The 15,986-nt window shown below is 43.5% G+C and overlaps 2 protein-coding genes across 2 annotated transcripts; one reads left to right on the plus strand and one right to left on the minus strand.

The window, feature by feature from the left end:
• Window positions 1–206: 206 nt before the first annotated feature.
• MED4 (mediator complex subunit 4) lies at window positions 207–3,087 on the minus strand. The gene is made up of 6 exons (XM_084595029.1): window positions 2,953–3,087; window positions 2,656–2,774; window positions 2,480–2,595; window positions 1,844–1,988; window positions 1,618–1,755; window positions 207–427 (listed from the first exon to the last, which is right to left on the minus strand). The coding sequence occupies exons 1-6, from the start codon at window positions 3,054–3,056 to the stop codon at window positions 258–260; spliced, it is 792 nt and encodes a 263-aa protein (XP_084451155.1). The 5' UTR covers window positions 3,057–3,087; the 3' UTR covers window positions 207–257.
• Window positions 3,088–3,241: 154 nt separating this feature from the next.
• Window positions 3,242–9,393, plus strand: LOC146199522 (uncharacterized). The gene is made up of 8 exons (XM_084595028.1): window positions 3,242–3,472; window positions 3,580–3,687; window positions 3,788–3,865; window positions 4,069–4,130; window positions 4,227–4,466; window positions 5,167–5,239; window positions 5,428–5,577; window positions 9,039–9,393. The coding sequence occupies exons 1-8, from the start codon at window positions 3,399–3,401 to the stop codon at window positions 9,205–9,207; spliced, it is 954 nt and encodes a 317-aa protein (XP_084451154.1). The 5' UTR covers window positions 3,242–3,398; the 3' UTR covers window positions 9,208–9,393.
• The last annotated feature ends 6,593 nt before the right edge of the window (window positions 9,394–15,986 follow it).

Raw genomic sequence — 15,986 nt, forward strand, 5'->3', positions numbered from 1 at the left:
ATTGAAGTCACCATATATATATATATATATATATATATATATATATATATATATATATATATATATATATATATATATTTGTAGTGAGTGCAAGAAGGTTTTAAGCCAAGTTCACGTGTGCACCACGACAGCACATACAGTAAGTACTGTAGTGTCGCAACAACACAGTGTAACATAGAGTCAGACAACAAAGGCACACTATAAAATGTTGCTCACACAATGTTTGTTGATATGTACAAAAGTGAAATGAAGTCTGTTCACTGGCTGTCACTGGAAGAGCTGCTAGACGAATCTGTTGACATAACCTCGACATCTTCGTTTTCTTTGTTTTTGGCATCCATGCCAACAGAGTTGTGGTTACTCGAGATAGGTGGCTTGATATCTCCGCCAATCTGCCATGAAAATGACTGCCCAAGTGGATTCTGGTCTGTAAACATCACAAAGACGACAGAGTTATGCATCCTGCTCCTAAGTATTTGCATTATGCATCGAATAGGCTGATAAGTCAAGAGAACACTTCTACTATTGCACCACCAAGCCAAGTAAGGGGACCGGTGAAAAAAAAGTGAAAACTATAATTGCTACAGATGAAATAGCTCCTATTTACGCAGCGATGGCTAGTGCCCATGGTTATAAATCCAGAGACAACATGGTTCTTGGAGCCCTTCCAAAACCACTTCAGGATGTAGAATATGTGACAACAGGTGAATACTCACATCTTAATATTTTCCAAATACAAAATGACTGGACCATCTATTATATCAAATGCTCAAACAAATGCTCATCTCAACAAAATCTTTATGCAACTGTTGCATAGTTTTAGACTTTGATACTGCATCACCACTAACAAAATAGCACAAATATCAGAACATAAAATGAAAATCTGTCGTCTGGCTTTTAAATGTAGGAATTAGTACCAGCAGAGTACACTCCTCCTCTGTGTACGCCTGTACAGCTAGAAGTAATATGAGAGGAAATATGAGAGCGCATGGCCTTCGCATTTTTCAAAGCGCTGCAGCCAACAGAAGAGAATGCGTGGTACCAAGGGCATGCTCGGAAAGAGCAGCTGACCGAGCTACTTTGCATGCGCTTTTACCACTGATTCTCAACACACGTCGGTCGCTTTGCAAAGTGCGGAGACCACGCGCTCCTGTTTCCTCTCATATTGCTTTCTGCTGTACTCCCGAAGTTAAGTTTCCAACAGCCCACTCAAATAGGACGACTATGAGAGATGCCGTAGTAGATGGCTCCGGGTTTACTTCCACCACCTGGGATTCTTTCATGTGCACTGACATTGCAAAGAATGTGGGCATTACTGCATTTTTACTTGCACCAAAATATGGCCATTATGGCCAGCATCCAATACTGCATCCTGGAGCTCTACATGGCCATTAGGCCACTGCAGCGGGTCTTTCTCATAAGTACAGGAAATGCAGTGTGCTCATCTTCAGTTAGCTGCATTAGGCAGCTTCCACCTACTGTGTTGCTACAAAATATAGCAAGTTGAAGAAAGTCGAAAACTGGTTCTGTAGGTGCAGGCAGTTCACCTCTCAGGCCACTGGCTATGAGCTGAAATGGTATGCAACCACAAATAAAATTCAAAGAATGAAGCCTCACCATGATGACGAGTAGCATTCAGATCACCCAAGCTTCCCTGTGGCTGAAGGGGTGGCCCTGAGAGAGGAAGATCACTCAGGCGACCTAGGTATCCTTGCCGCATCTCAATGTCCGTCGGGTATGGTCTTCTTGGGTCACCTGAGTGACGCAAAAAAATTGACAAAGGTCACCGCAGGAACAAGGTTCACACCACGATAAGTGGAGGGCACTGTGGCTAGCTCGCTACCTTGCTGCCAGTTGTGCGGTGCCGCCACAGCATTGCTGGCACTGATGCGGTGAGCATACTTGATGAGCTCCTCTGAAGAGACTGCCCTCGCATTTGCCTTCTCAATGCTCTGCAGTTTCTGCTTCGCTTGGTAGATCGCTGTTGACTGAAATAGGATGGTTAAAACACGGCAGGCATTGTGTTAGAATAAAGGAGACTTGCTGTACGTCCATCGCGTAAAAAATGAAATCTCTTCTTTCCTTATTATTTTTTGTTTTGTTTTCAATGGCAATTATGCGACTTACGAAAAAACGTACTGTATGTGACACAGAGGTACGCCACGAAAAACTGGCTGGCAACTGCCATCGAGGAAATACTACAGAGGCTAGAAGGCCAAATGAGGAAGCAGAATCCAACAAAAAATACGTGCCAAGCAGGCGCAATGTTGATGCATCAAGACGGCTTGGGTAACAAGTGACACGCGAACGCGGCACACCGCTGTAGTTTACATAAATTGAAATTGCGGGTTGTTTTTTTTTTTTTTTTTTTTTTTTTTTTTTTTTTTTTTTTACCGTAAAAGCAATAGCTATGTAGCCGGTGCATCGACTACGGCCATCACTAGAATGAACGGTGCGTCCGAATGCACAGAGCACGTACCAACAAATGTTCCGCCTCTTTGAGTTGCCACTGCAATAAGTGGATGTCGTGGTCTTGCTTTTCCACTTCTTCCTGGAGGCTGTTGATTGTCTTCTGAACTTCCGCTTGACCTGCGGCTGAAAAACGGAAACGTGACATTATTGGCAATACGGATCGAGACGCTTTGATGGACTTACCTATCGACAGTGTTTGTTTCAATTCCTCGTCCTTCGCGACTAACAATTCGGCAAGCTGACTATGTTCTGCTGCCGATAGTCGTTGATTTTTGGGAGCGATAATATTTTCAAAGAGCTCTCTGCAATAAATAAATAAGAAGCCGGTTACAGATATATTTTGACACACGTTTCAAAAGTTGCTGAACACTCGAAAGAAACAAATTTGCGCCTAGGATGGCACACTCGATCGTTTGGTAAAGCAGGAAACGCACAGTTAAGTTTCAGCAGATGCCTCATAAAAAAAAATCACTCACGTACTTGGCAATTATTTCAATATCATCAACCAGTCGGAGCAACTGTTCTCGCGTGCTTTGGGGAGCTGCCATATTTGATGGATGCCACAGCCGTCCGCACGTCCGCATCAGAAACTTCGTCAGAAACGAAACACACAGACTAAAAAAAAACGAAAAGTCCGTACTGTAGTGACGAAATAAAAAGCGCATTAACACACAAGCAAAGTAAAGTGATGTGCGTTGTACGCAAACTAACAAAAAATTCAAAGAGCAGAAAAACATTTTAATACGAAACCAAAACAAAAACAGAAGTGAAATCAATGGCTGTAACTGTAAAATGTAAATGGTCTGTCGCACGGAGAAGCCGAATTCGGTGAGAATATGCGACCCGCTGTTGACATCGGGTAGAGTTGTGTCTCGGACAAACAAGCATTCAAGTTATCTAACGATTTGTCATTAGCCGTAATTACAATGAGCAGCGGGCTTCGCTATCAAGTTCCCGCGGCGGCTGCTGGCTTCGACAGCTTCAAGAAGAAAGATTACAGGTCTGTATTAACTCTATGCCGTAGAAGTAGCGCTTGGGTTCGCGTATTTCGTACGTAAGTGGGCCATTTGCTCTGGTTAGGTACTCATGTACTGACGCCCTTCACAGGCCTTCGGATTCAGAGCATGCGAAACACCGGGGTGATCGGGAGGATGGACCAGCACACAGCAATTTCAGGCGGCCTTTGCCTGATATGACTGACAGCTTCATGGCTAGGTATGCGTTATTAGGTTATTAAACCAACGGCGGCAGTCACTATGCTGCGAACATGTGGTGTAAGCTTTCTGTTGTTTGCTTTATTCCCTTTTCATTAAAGGAGAAGACAAGAACGAGAGAAAATAGGCGCTCAGGGTGTTCGAAGTCTGTGGGGTGAATCCCCGGAGCGGCCAGTTCAGTGAGTGCGCGTTTACAATTATTTTTTGAACCTACTACTATGGAGCGCGTTAGGAGCGCGCGAGTCCTGAAGTGTTTCGTGTGTTGCATGCAAGGCGCGTGGCCTCTAGATCACAAAGAATCCCGAAAATGATCAGAGGTCCTAGTGAGTAAAATTTCCGCGCAGTACTGGCGTTTTTAACTCTGCCTTCAATTTGTTTTCAGATCAGACGACGATCAAAGCGGAAAAAAGAAACAGGCTGGAGACTCACCTGACACTGGCAAAAGTGAGTTCGACGTTTTATCTATTTTTATTCGCGCTTCTTTTAGGCTGAACCTTATAACCCGGAACATAATGTTGCGTTTTGTCAACACAATTTCAGAGAACAAATCAAAGAAGCGTAAACACAAGCACAGTAGAGACTCCTCGTCGCACAAGAGCAAAAAGAGAAAGAAAGAGAAGAAAAAGCACAAGAAGAAAGAGTCGAAGAAGAAAGCCAAGAAGCACCACAGGCACAAGAGCAGCTCCTCCAGCTCATCTAGTTCTTCAGACTCTGAGGGATCAGTCAGTGGGAAGCACAAAGCTGGTGACAGCGATTTCGAGATGTGGGTCGACAAGCGAAGTAAGTGCTTGAAAGTCCAAGTGCTCAACTGTTAAATCTTGCTTTCTTCTCTCTTTTCCTGTGTTTTTTTTGTTTTTAAATTTTCTGTGTGTGTACACAGCACATCATTTGAACACTAAACTCCTGAGGTACTTCTTGACTTGTTAGTGGTTTCTCATCTCATCTCTTGTGTTCTACTGTACTTTTAAGTACACTTGTTACTAAGATCATGACAGTCTGGCTAGTAGTGAGGCTGGTATCTCCTCCTTGCTTTCTTCGGTCAGCCCATGATGTTTTATGTTGGCCAATATTTAAAATGCAAAAGTGTTTGAGGAATGGGAAAATGCGGTAATCTCAACACAACACAAAATAAGGACGCAAGTCACTATGCTCATCCTGTTTTATGTGTCCTCCTGTGGTGTGTCATGTTTTTTAGTGCATTTTCCCATGGCTCCTGCAGGAGTTCACCAACTAGCTCACCGACAACTTTTTTTAATGCGCTCGTGGTTAATAAATAAGTGACATGTCGGAACACAAACATATAGAGGTACTGTATTAGCAGTTTTCTTGTTGAATCTTTCACTGTCACAGAGAGCGTCTACGGTATTGGTTGACAGATTTTTTTCACCTTAAATTGCAGTTTAGTCAAGCCTTGTTTGGAAGGAAAAAGTAATGTAAGTCACTTGGCATTATCATTTTATTTTTATTTTCGATTTTTTAGGAGAAGATGCATCGGACGACGATGAAATCATTGGTCCGCTGCCAAAACAGCATGTGCAGCTCTCAGCCAAAGAGTAAGTGTGCCTTGGCTGTTCTCTGCTGTGAAATACTCTCATCTCTGCAGCTCTCTGGTAGCTGTGAAAAAGGGCTACTTGTCAACTTTTTCAAGTCAACCTGTAGTGCGGAGTGTTGCGAAAATATTTTTTTGTGGGCAGGACAGCTGTGCATTTGAGTAATTACTTGCGATGTTTGTAATTTTCAGCTATGGAAAGGCCCTGCTGCCAGGAGAGGGTGCTGCGATGGCAGCATATGTGGCAGAGGGGAAGCGGATTCCAAGAAGAGGAGAAATTGGCCTCACCAGCAATGAGATTGAGTCCTTTGAGTCTGTGGGCTATGTCATGTCCGGTAGCAGGTACGTACATTGTAAAGAACGGAGCATTTCAATGTATATTAAAGGTGTAATTGCTTTAATTTTATGTGTAAAATACGCTATACGCGAGCAGTTAGGTGCCCTACAAGGGTTTCCACTCTATCATTGCTTACTTTATTAATCAGCATGTGTAAAGGTCGGTAAAAAGGGACTATATAAACTAAACTGCTGAGCAAAATATTTCCTTAATAGTCTTTCTAAAATGGCTAGGCACTTTGCAGTTAGCCTATTTTTTTCCGGGGGAAAGGGTGAAGTACTATATATGCTCAGAAGCAGTACTGTCATATGGATACTCACTATGCTGCTTGGATTTATGATTTCAAGCTTGGCAGTTCATAACTATCTACCATTAATAAACGGCCTGTAGGATACTGCTGAGAGCTTCTTCATTTCGTTACTCTTAGTTCTGAGCACTCCATTGTTCAAGTGCTACTGTAAAAAAAAAAAAAAAAAGAGTTGCAAGCTACTGATATCTTATTTTACCATGGTTGAGTATTTTATCTCTTGATAACTAGCTTGCAAGACTTAAATAACTTTATCGCTGTTTGTACACAGAAGTGTTTGATCAGTTTAAGTAGGTGGTATTTCACATTTACACCATTTCCTCACTTTAAAAAGCTCCATATTTAGTGAGATGTGCGTATTAGAAGTGCATGTTTTTTATTTATAATACTGCTAGCCTCTTACGAGGCTGTTACAGACTTGGGGTACATACAAGTTACAAATTACCCAAGCCATGACGGAAATAACATTGGAAAAAATGTAATCATCATGGGTTATAATATCAATGTCTGTGGTGGGGCATACATTGCAGCATGTGTACAGATGTTATCAAATCTGCTGATAAGTATATGTAGTACAGAAATGTCAGGGTTTAAGGTTCAGGTAAACGATTACGGCAGGCTAGAGAAAAAACTGTGTGGAAATTCAGACCCAACAGCATCCTTGCGTAACATGTTATTCCCTAACTGCTAGCGTGAAAAACAAATAATGAGGGGTGTCAGTGTGAAATTTGTACTGAACTAAATGCTGTGCATGTTCAGTTCTGGTAGTGAATTTCTTTTAGATGAAAGGACTAAGTAAAGTTTATAAATAATGCAGTCATCTGCAAACATGAATAAATTAATTTGCTTGTTAGTCTATCAGTGTAGGCAGCCTTCATATTTAAGTTTGTAGTTTCTTCAAGGGAGTACTCCTCACAAACATACAGTGGTTTTAGATCTCTCAAACAACTGCAGATTTACATTGTTTATTAGGCGTATAGTTAATGGTTGTCGACATCCTAGTTTAATTTAAGGTCAGCTCGACAAGGTTATATGACAATGTCCTCTAGGTGTCATGTAAATGTGGGGCGTTACAGTGCTGCCTTGTTGGCTAAATCGCACTGTGACCAGAATCAGGGCTTACTGATACAGTGCCCATTGACTGCATCATTCTTTTTCATTTATTTATTTATTTGTTTATTTATTTATACAGAGTACCTACAGTGGCCTCACTGGGGCGTTACTGTGGGGAGGGGGGGACAACATAAATAAAAGCAGCCCCTATAGTACAGAATAATTTAGGCAAATGATGCAATTCACAATGTACACAGAAAAACCGGTAAAAACCCATGCACCATGGACAAAAATGAAAAGGGCCATTGTAGGCAGACAAACATGGCCAAAACACTCACACGCAAAATAAGAAAATTTTACAACACAGCACTGCTTTAACAATAAAGCTTTGAGAATAATCAACTTAGTGAAAATTTCAGTATAGCTACAAGAAGAAATAAAAGACAACTAGGACAAATATTGTGCTCATATTGACATGTTGTTTTGCAAAGCGGTCGGAAAGGACGTAGGAGGACCGATAGTCACCGGTGCAGGGAGAAAGTTCCAGTCATGCACAGTTCGTGGAAAAAACTATTATTTGAATGCGTTTATGCGGCAATTGCACTCGCGCACCTTGAATGGGTGGTCAGTGCAGGCGGAAATGTAGCTAGGTTCATTAATGTAGTTTTCTGTGTGAATTCCAGTTTTGTTATTAAGTACATTATAAAAAAAAAAAAGAGAGAGAGTCAAATATTTGCCCCTGTCTTCAAGTAACGGCCATCCCAACTTCTCGCGTAAACAGGAAGAACTTTTTGGAAATTGTAATCAGCAAACACAAACCTTGCAGCCTGTTTATGGATGCGCTCCATTTCCTTGACATTCAGTTTTGTACGCGGGTCCCAAGCCGGGCAAGCATACTCGAGTATCGGACGCACATTGGACATGTATAACGTCTCTTTCAGTATAAGGAGGGCATCCTTAAAGTTGCGTCTGAGAAAGTTTAATATGCGGTTGGCTTTAGCAGATACTATATAGTTTACATGTTTATTCCATAAGCGGTCAGTAGAGAAAAAGACACCCCAGTACTTACAAGTTGAAACTGCAGATAATTCAGTGCTACCAAGGAAATAGTCTGTTTGGAGGAGTTGTTTCTTTCTTTGTAAACCGGACCAGATAACATTTGTGATTTTAACCACCATGTTCCAGTTTTCGCACCAACAGAATACAGAGTTAAGGTCATGCTGTAGTGCAATTGCATCTGCTTTGGAGGAAATGTTGTGGTAGATACAGCAGCTTTCTATTTTGTTGCATGTGAGTAAGTGATGTTGGTAGCTTTGAAAATATAGCTCTCTTTCACATTATAGTGCCTCTTTTGTTTGCTTTGTCATTAATACTTAGCACGGCACCCTTTTGCATTCTAAAGTGAGTGACATTTGATGGACCCAGTGTCTCATCAATTGCTTTAAAAATCCTGATATTCTCTTATCAGCTAAATAATCCAGTCTTTCATTAAACAGTTTCATCGCGGCCATGGCACAGGATCTTAGGATGGTCACATTACTTCCATGTCATAATATACACACATTTCCATGTCATAATATATACACATGCTTGCAATTGCTCTCATGCATGCATGCATATAAATATAATGATGTGTGTAACTACCATTCCACTTCTCCATACCATGAGAGCACCATCTTTAAACATTAAATTTGTTCACATCAGAAAGCACTCAGTTGCAAAATTTAACAAAAACCTTTAGAAAGGAAGCACCACAATATGTTGTGCAGAAGCCAGGTTACGTTGATATATTTTCATGTGGTTCAGAGTGCCGTTAGTACTATAGTTTTATCCTAGAACATTACCTCATCTAGATTTATACAGTTTTCTTCACCGAATGTAACTAGAACATTACTTTAACCAGTGACATTATGCCCGATTCTCACTTTGCAAAAGCAGATCAAGGAGTTTTGGCCATAATCTCATTGCATGTTTTGGTTATTCATCAGTCCATTGGATAAGTTTGTTAAGATATCTAGAGATCTAGTACTAGTAAGAGTTACTTTTGTGTTTTAAACAAGAGAAAAAAATAACTTGGCAATACTGTTTCTTTTATTTCTTGGACAGACATCGTCGTATGGAGGCTGTGCGTCTGCGAAAGGAAAACCAGATTTACAGTGCTGACGAGAAGAGAGCCCTGGCCATGTTCAACAGGGAGGAACGCCAGAAGAGGGAAACGAAGATTCTCTCTCAGTTCAAGGAAGTCATTAAGGCCAAATTGCACAGCGACAGATGAAGAGCACAAACTTGTTTCTGCCTCTTTTTCCTTGCTATGGGAGGTAGGAAGGGACTTGTGGCAAGAGGCAATTCTTTCACTTGTAATCAACAGAATGCTGGCAATATTAATTATTCACAACAGTCCTGTTTCCTGCCTGGTTCGTGTTATAAAGACTAATATGTATAATAAACTGTACAACTTTGCCTCCCTGTGCCGAGTTTAAATGAAAAGAATTATTCATTCACTATCTTGCACACAATTTCTAGTGATAACTTTGTACGTGAAGCAGTTGATACTGGAATGAAGAAAGGAAAACAGTTTGTTGTGTGCAGAACTTTTTATGCTGCACTTTAGGCCATAGTGGCTTCGTGCTTTTGTGGCTAAAGTTTATGCCATCCACTATGGTATGGTGACTATGCTAAAGTGTTCTTTTCTTTTTTCTTTTATTCGAAGACTTGCCTTGTGGCTTTAACTTACATTAAGTCGCGGAGTCTGTTGTATTCAAGAAACCGGAACAAGCTGTGGCTCTTAATGTTGTCCATTAGCCACCAAGTGCAGATCTTCCTCTCTTGTAGGCGACAGTCCAACTTCTTGTAGTCGTCTTATTCTTGATGGCTGCATTCCTGGGGCATGTCCATTAAAGGTGGCGAAAATCCACCTCGTCGGCCGGCCTCGGACACTTAGGGCATGTGCTCGGCACTGCATTTTCTTGAAAGCCCTATCGGTACGTCACCAACGGGGTAAGGGCTGCCCCAGCCCTGATCCTTGTAAGGGACATCCCCATTCTTTTTAGGTTATGAGGTAAGTGTAGGAGAGAATCTGGGCATGTGCACTTTTCCTTACAATAGATGCCAAGAATGGGAGAGCTGAGTGGGGATCAAAGGGGAGGCTTGTAGGTGAGGTGCACGTGTTAGGGGCTTGGCGTGTAAGGGTGTGTGTTTTTTTATGATCAATGTTTTTAACATCTTATTGTATCCAATATTTCTGAATAAGGTTTTGTTTTGTTTTTTTATTTAGGGCATGTATCTCCTGAGTAATGCTTAGGGTTTTTGTAACTCTCTTGAGTTGTTTAATGTGAGCTTTGCTTATAGACGGTATGGCATTTATAGTGCCCATCACATTGTGGATAGCATACAGCTCCATTACAAGTGAGTCCAGGTAGTCTGTTACATACTCCTATATGTGAATCTCTGCATATGTGGGGCTGGTCGTTGCTGTTCTTCCACCACTTTGAATGACTGACGCGTTTGTATAACCTATACATATTCTGGGACTTATATCTACCACAGGGCGTGTTGTTGGCTGTGCCTTTACGATGGAGCTTAGTAGTCTTGTTAGTCGTCATTGCTGTGTAGGTCTAGGGAGGGGCTCTATTATTTTCACTGCCTGTTCTGTCACCTCATTGTATATGGTTGTAACAGGCACAACATACTTTCTTTTTAAATTGTTTTTCCATCAGGGTTTTCAGCTGTGCATATACAGTTGGTTGTAAGTTTTGTCAAACCTGTGATTGTGCACATTGCGTTTCTATTTATTGTTTCTACCTCCGCCCAATGTCATTTCGTCAGTCTATGAAACTGAGCATGGTACAGTATCCTAGGTTGAAGTACTGAATGTACAAGATGTCTAGCTATATCTGTTCGGGCTACTCTTCCTCTAAACGAGATTCATTTGATCAAATGTAGCGTCAGTCGCTGCTTCCTTTTTTGTACTGAGCCACAATTGAGTTCCTTTGCCCGACTTTAGCCAAAGGACCCTCATCTCGTCCACTTCCTGCAATGTGTGCTTACCAGTCTTCAAAGTGAAGGTATTATCCATTCTTGTTTCCCACATGAATGCAGCTGGACTTTTGAGGCGACATTTCCAGGCCTGCTTCTCCTACGTACCCATCCAAAGTGTTTAAAGCTTCTTGTAAATAAAGGTTCTGCGTCTATAGATGTTTATAAGTTGCCCATATTGTGACGTCATCAGCACAACTCAGGAGCCGTATAGTTGGATGAAGTAAGACTAACCGGCCAAGAAGACGCACACAGGAAAAATCGACACAGAAAGAAAGAGACTAACCGGCCAAGAAGACGCACACAGGAAAAATCGACATAGAAAGAAAGAACCAGCCTCTTTCTTTCTGTGTCGATTTTTCCTGTGTGCGTCTTCTTGGCCGGTTAGTCTTACTTCATGCAATGCACCAACTAGCCCAACAACGTGTTTTACCTATAGTTGGTATTTCACCTGGTTTCCAAGCCAATAGTATGAAGGCTATATTAAACTGTAATGGGGCTAAGACTGAACCTCGTAGAACACCACTATTTGATGTGCAATTGCCAAGTTGTAGCCTAATAGCACTGAGCCTAATAGAAAACGTCCGGTTTTGAAGTAAGTTATACACAACTTTTGTAATCTCAAAATAAATGCCAAATCTTTCATATTATTGATATTAGAGTTGTAATATGCCTTTTTCAAGCCTGTAGCCACCACAGTGCACACTAAGTGGCTATGCAGTGACACCTGCAGAACCTAATTCAGCCTGTCCTGTTCCTGTGCCAAGGTTTGATCCAAATCCAATTCGTCATAGATGATAACTCTATTCTCTTTGGAGTTCCACGCCGACCAAGCTGGAGAGCGGACGTGCAATCGATGGGCTTCATCGACCACGAACGCTTGCGCTCTATTTTGGCCACTGGATTTCGGAAATTTTCTGGGATTCGACTCTATTCAGGAAGCGCTCACCGCGGATTATCAAGACTTCAAGGTGGGCCGATTCTTTCGCACATTTTTGAGGCTTTGAAGAACTTTGCAAGCCACGGGGGACACTAGGCCTAGTTAGGCCTAGGGAAACAAAGGCACCTCCGGCCGTTGAAAATTTCGACGAAAATGATGGAAACCGTGGAGGGAACGAGCATAGACCCTGCGGAGCTGAAAGAACCTGGCCAGTGGTTTATTGCCAAGAAAAGAGGAAAGGCGGTGCCACTTGAGAACGAGGGACGCAGCGTCACCGATGATCAAGGGAGAGAGCGAGCCGCGTCCAAGCTCGCCGGAAAGAGATTGGCAGCAAAGTCGGTTGAAAGGCAATCGATCAAGGTACCCGACGGAACTGACAAAATAATTCTCCGCCCACGGGGAGGAGTCAGCCGCCTACTTAAGTATGGCAACATTGAACTTGCGGAGTTGATCGCTCGCACCGCAAATATAAACATCAGAGAGGCCGCGGAAGACACCTTCTCGGTCAACACAAAACAGCAGTCTATCCTCATCGCAACAGACAGCGAAGAACGGAAAAGGAAATACGTCGCACTATACGCGTCCTCGAATTCGAGGGCGCCTAGGGCACCGTGAAGATGTCTGCCCAGATCCGAATAACGCTAAGTGCAGAGGATGCGGAGAAGAGCGCCCAGATCAGGGACACACCTGCGAAATAAAATGTCAGCTGTGCGGTAAAGACCACCCGCTTGGCGACAAGAAGTGCAGAGAACTCTACAGGACTCTCTACCAGACCAAAAAACGTCAATGGGAGCAGAAAATTGCCGAACAGCAGCAGCAGCAGCAGCAGCAGCAGCAGCAGCAGCAGCAGCGATATTGGTCATGCCTGTCTCGAGCCGCTCGAGTCTCGCCCCGTATTTGGCGTCTAGTCTACGCTCTATTGCCGCCAGCGGATCCGTTTCCCCGCCTCTTCGTTTCTGCGGGGGAGGTGGCCTGCACTGTTCAGTGATTATTGCGTCCTCCTCCGTGTCTGACGCCGCGGGTGGTAGCACCTTTGGCGTCGCAGGTGGAGGTGTCGGTTTGGCTACTTGTTTTGCGGGGAGAGCCTGTGGAGGCGGGGGAGCCCCGGAATTTGGCTGTGATTTGGATTGGTATTGGTCCTGGGTGAGTTTCTTAATTATCTCCCTCAGTTCCTCAACTTCCTTTCTTAACTTTTCTATTTCTTTATCTTTTTCTTTGTTTTCCTCATCTTTAGCCTGGATAGGCGCCCTAAACCGAATCCAGGAACAATCTAAACAAACAAACGCGGCTCTTGCTGCTAAAGGCAAACAGAGAGAGAAGGGATACTTTACCAATTCCAACATGGGCAAAACGCAACCAAAGATTAATTCGACGGTATGGCAGTGGAACTGCCGAGGATTCCCGCGCAATGCGAGCGTTAGTGCAACAACATCTCGAGCAAATAGTTGAAAAACCTCTAGCCGTAGCCCTACAGGAAACTGGCAAAGGAGTAATTAAATTATCAGGATATCAAGCGTTTGCTAGTGGCCGGGGAGAAAAATCCCGGGTCACTACATTCGTCAAAAGGAACGTAGCGGTGATCGAACATGAAATTAGTTCTCGCGACATTGAGGCGGTTTTCGTTGAAATCATCACGGGCAGGAAGAAGGAACCCAGTATTTTCGTCTTAAACATATATAGCTCTCCTCAGCAGCGCAAAGTTAGGTTCAAGACATTATTTCGCAAAGGAATGAAGGCAGCCGGAGCTAACCCCCTGCTAATTGTAGGAGACTTCAACGCATGCCACCAAGAGTGGGGAATAGGCAAGATCCGAAGGGCAGGCAGTTATGGGAAGATTTTCACGAATTAAACCTCACCCTGCAGACAGACTCTGGCTGCCCGACGAGGGTGGGAAACAGTGTGAGCAAAGACACAACCCCAGACTTAACATTTACCAAAAACATAGAGGAGCTTAGGTGGAAGAACACAGAGCTCAACTTTGGAAGCGATCATTACGTCCTCGAAATAACGCTTAAACGGGGAGTCAAAGTAAGACGAGAAAAGATCATCAGCGCAATCAAATGGGAGAAATTCAGACAAATTAGGGAATCTGCAAACATGGACGAAAATATTGAAAATATCGACGATTGGGCAGAAACCCTCATGCACCACGTTAAATCCGCTACCATTACCCTAGAGGGGGACGATGCACCGAAAACAGTCGACAGGAAACTCCTACACATGTGGGAAGCAAAAAAAGGTATGGAAAGACGCCTCCGGTGTCAGAGATGGAACCGAAACCTAAGGCGAAAAATAGCCAGGCACAATAAGGAAATTGAGGATTATGCAATTAAACTCTGCGAGCAAAACTGGTGTAACAGGTGCGATGAAATGGAGGGCAACATGAGCCTTTCAAAGACGTGGAGCCTGCTACGATATCTTCTTAATCCCGACAGTTCGAAAACACAGTCAAACACAACAATAGCAAAGGCAAGACACACGTTCGAGGGGACTGACGCGGAACTAATAACTAAACTCGTAGACACATATGTCGGCGATACAACATCCCTCCCTCTTAGGCAATACGCGGGCCCACCGAACGAGGCCCTCGACGCGCCCATCTCAGAAGCGGAAGTTAGAGCCGAAATCCTTAGCTTACAGCTCCCGGCCCCGATGGAATAACAAATAAAATGCTACGAAACCTAGACGACGCTTCCATAACGGCACTCACCAACTACATGCAAAGAATTCGTATGGAGTAGCGGTCGTCTTCCCCAGCAGTGGAAAACTGCAAACGTTGTGCTAATTCCAAAACTGGCAAGCCCCCGAAATTGGAAAACCTCAGACCTATTTCTCTAACCTCATGCATTGGAAAGCTTATGGAACGCGTAATCCAAGCAAGGCTAACTAATTTCATGGAGAAAAACGACCTGTGGCCGCATGAGATGGTCGGGTTCCGACCGGGCCTGTGCACACAGGATGTAATGCTCCAATTACAACATGACATAATTGACTTGAAATCCAGAGACGCGAAGGTAATTCTAGCACTAGATCTAACAAAAGCATTTGACAACGTAAAACACCAGGCAATTCTCGCGGGACTACAGGAATTAGGAGTCGGCGAGAGGACATATAATTACGTAATGGATTTCCTGACAAACAGAACGTTGAAACTAAAGTTTCAGGACCTAGAATCCCCCACTGTCCACCTGGGAAGTAAGGGAACTCCGCAAGGCTCGGTGCTCTCCCCCTTCCTTTTTAACGTGGTGATGAGAGGCCTTCCTGCCGCTCTTAAAGTTATAAAAGACCTGAAGTTCAGCATTTACGCGGACGACGTTAATCTCTGGATGAACAACGGCAGCGATGGCAGCACAGAGGAACGCCTACAAGCGGCGGCGGACACCATTGTGTCCTACGCGGCCGAAAGGGGTCTTTCGTGCTCTCCGCAAAAATCCGAACTTTTCATATATAATCCAAAATCAATGAGGTGCAAGGGCGACTTTAACGTAGAAATAAAGGTCGACGGCAAAACCGTACCAAGAGTCCAGCAAATCAGAGTCCTCGGACTTTTTATTCAAGAGGACGGGTATAATGACGGAACGATAAAAAAACTCACTACCTACGCGACGCAAGTAACAGGAATATTTAGGAGGATTGCATTCAAAGGCAGAGGCCTCAAAGAGAGAAGCCTCTTGAGACTGATGCAGGCGTACATAATAAGTCGAATATGCTATGCCACACCGTTCCTCAACATCAGGACCAATGAAAAAGATAAGATAGACGCACTCATCAGGCGTTGCGTCAAGAGGGCGCTGGGTCTACCCATCTCCTCTTCTACGGAACGCCTGATAGAAATGGGAGTGCATAATAGCTGGACGGAACTTGCTGAAGCGGTGAGAATCGCCCAACATGAAAGATTAAGTAGGTCGAGCACGGGTCGAACCATCTTAGAATGGGTGGGTCGAAAAATAGATAGGGGCACAGCCGACAAGGTTGCCCTACCACCACAATGTCGCGAGAACATCATTGTCCGTCCTCTCCCTCGCAACATGCACTCAGAATACCACAAGGAGAGACGGGAGAAGAGAGCAGAAGCACTG

The sequence above is a fragment of the Amblyomma maculatum genome, chromosome 2 (assembly GCF_055883805.1).
Source record: "Amblyomma maculatum isolate TAMU_Amacu chromosome 2, ASM5588380v1, whole genome shotgun sequence".
Taxonomy (NCBI): Eukaryota; Metazoa; Arthropoda; class Arachnida; order Ixodida; family Ixodidae; genus Amblyomma; species Amblyomma maculatum.

Excerpts from the sequence above, each read along its gene's own strand:
- LOC146199522 (XM_084595028.1), top strand. The coding sequence starts at position 3,399 with ATGAGCAGCGGGCTTCGCTATCAAGTTCCCGCGGCGGCTGCTGGCTTC. Across the intron at positions 4,467-5,166 it reads GATGTGGGTCGACAAGCGAA|GAGAAGATGCATCGGACGAC; the intron begins GTAAGTGCTTGA and ends TCGATTTTTTAG. Across the intron at positions 5,578-9,038 it reads TATGTCATGTCCGGTAGCAG|ACATCGTCGTATGGAGGCTG; the intron begins GTACGTACATTG and ends TTTCTTGGACAG.
- MED4 (XM_084595029.1), bottom strand. The coding sequence starts at position 3,056 with ATGCGGACGTGCGGACGGCTGTGGCATCCATCAAATATGGCAGCTCCC. Across the intron at positions 2,596-2,655 it reads GAAACAAACACTGTCGATAG|CCGCAGGTCAAGCGGAAGTT; the intron begins GTAAGTCCATCA and ends TCCGTTTTTCAG. Across the intron at positions 1,989-2,479 it reads AAGAGGCGGAACATTTGTTG|TCAACAGCGATCTACCAAGC; the intron begins GTACGTGCTCTG and ends ATCCTATTTCAG.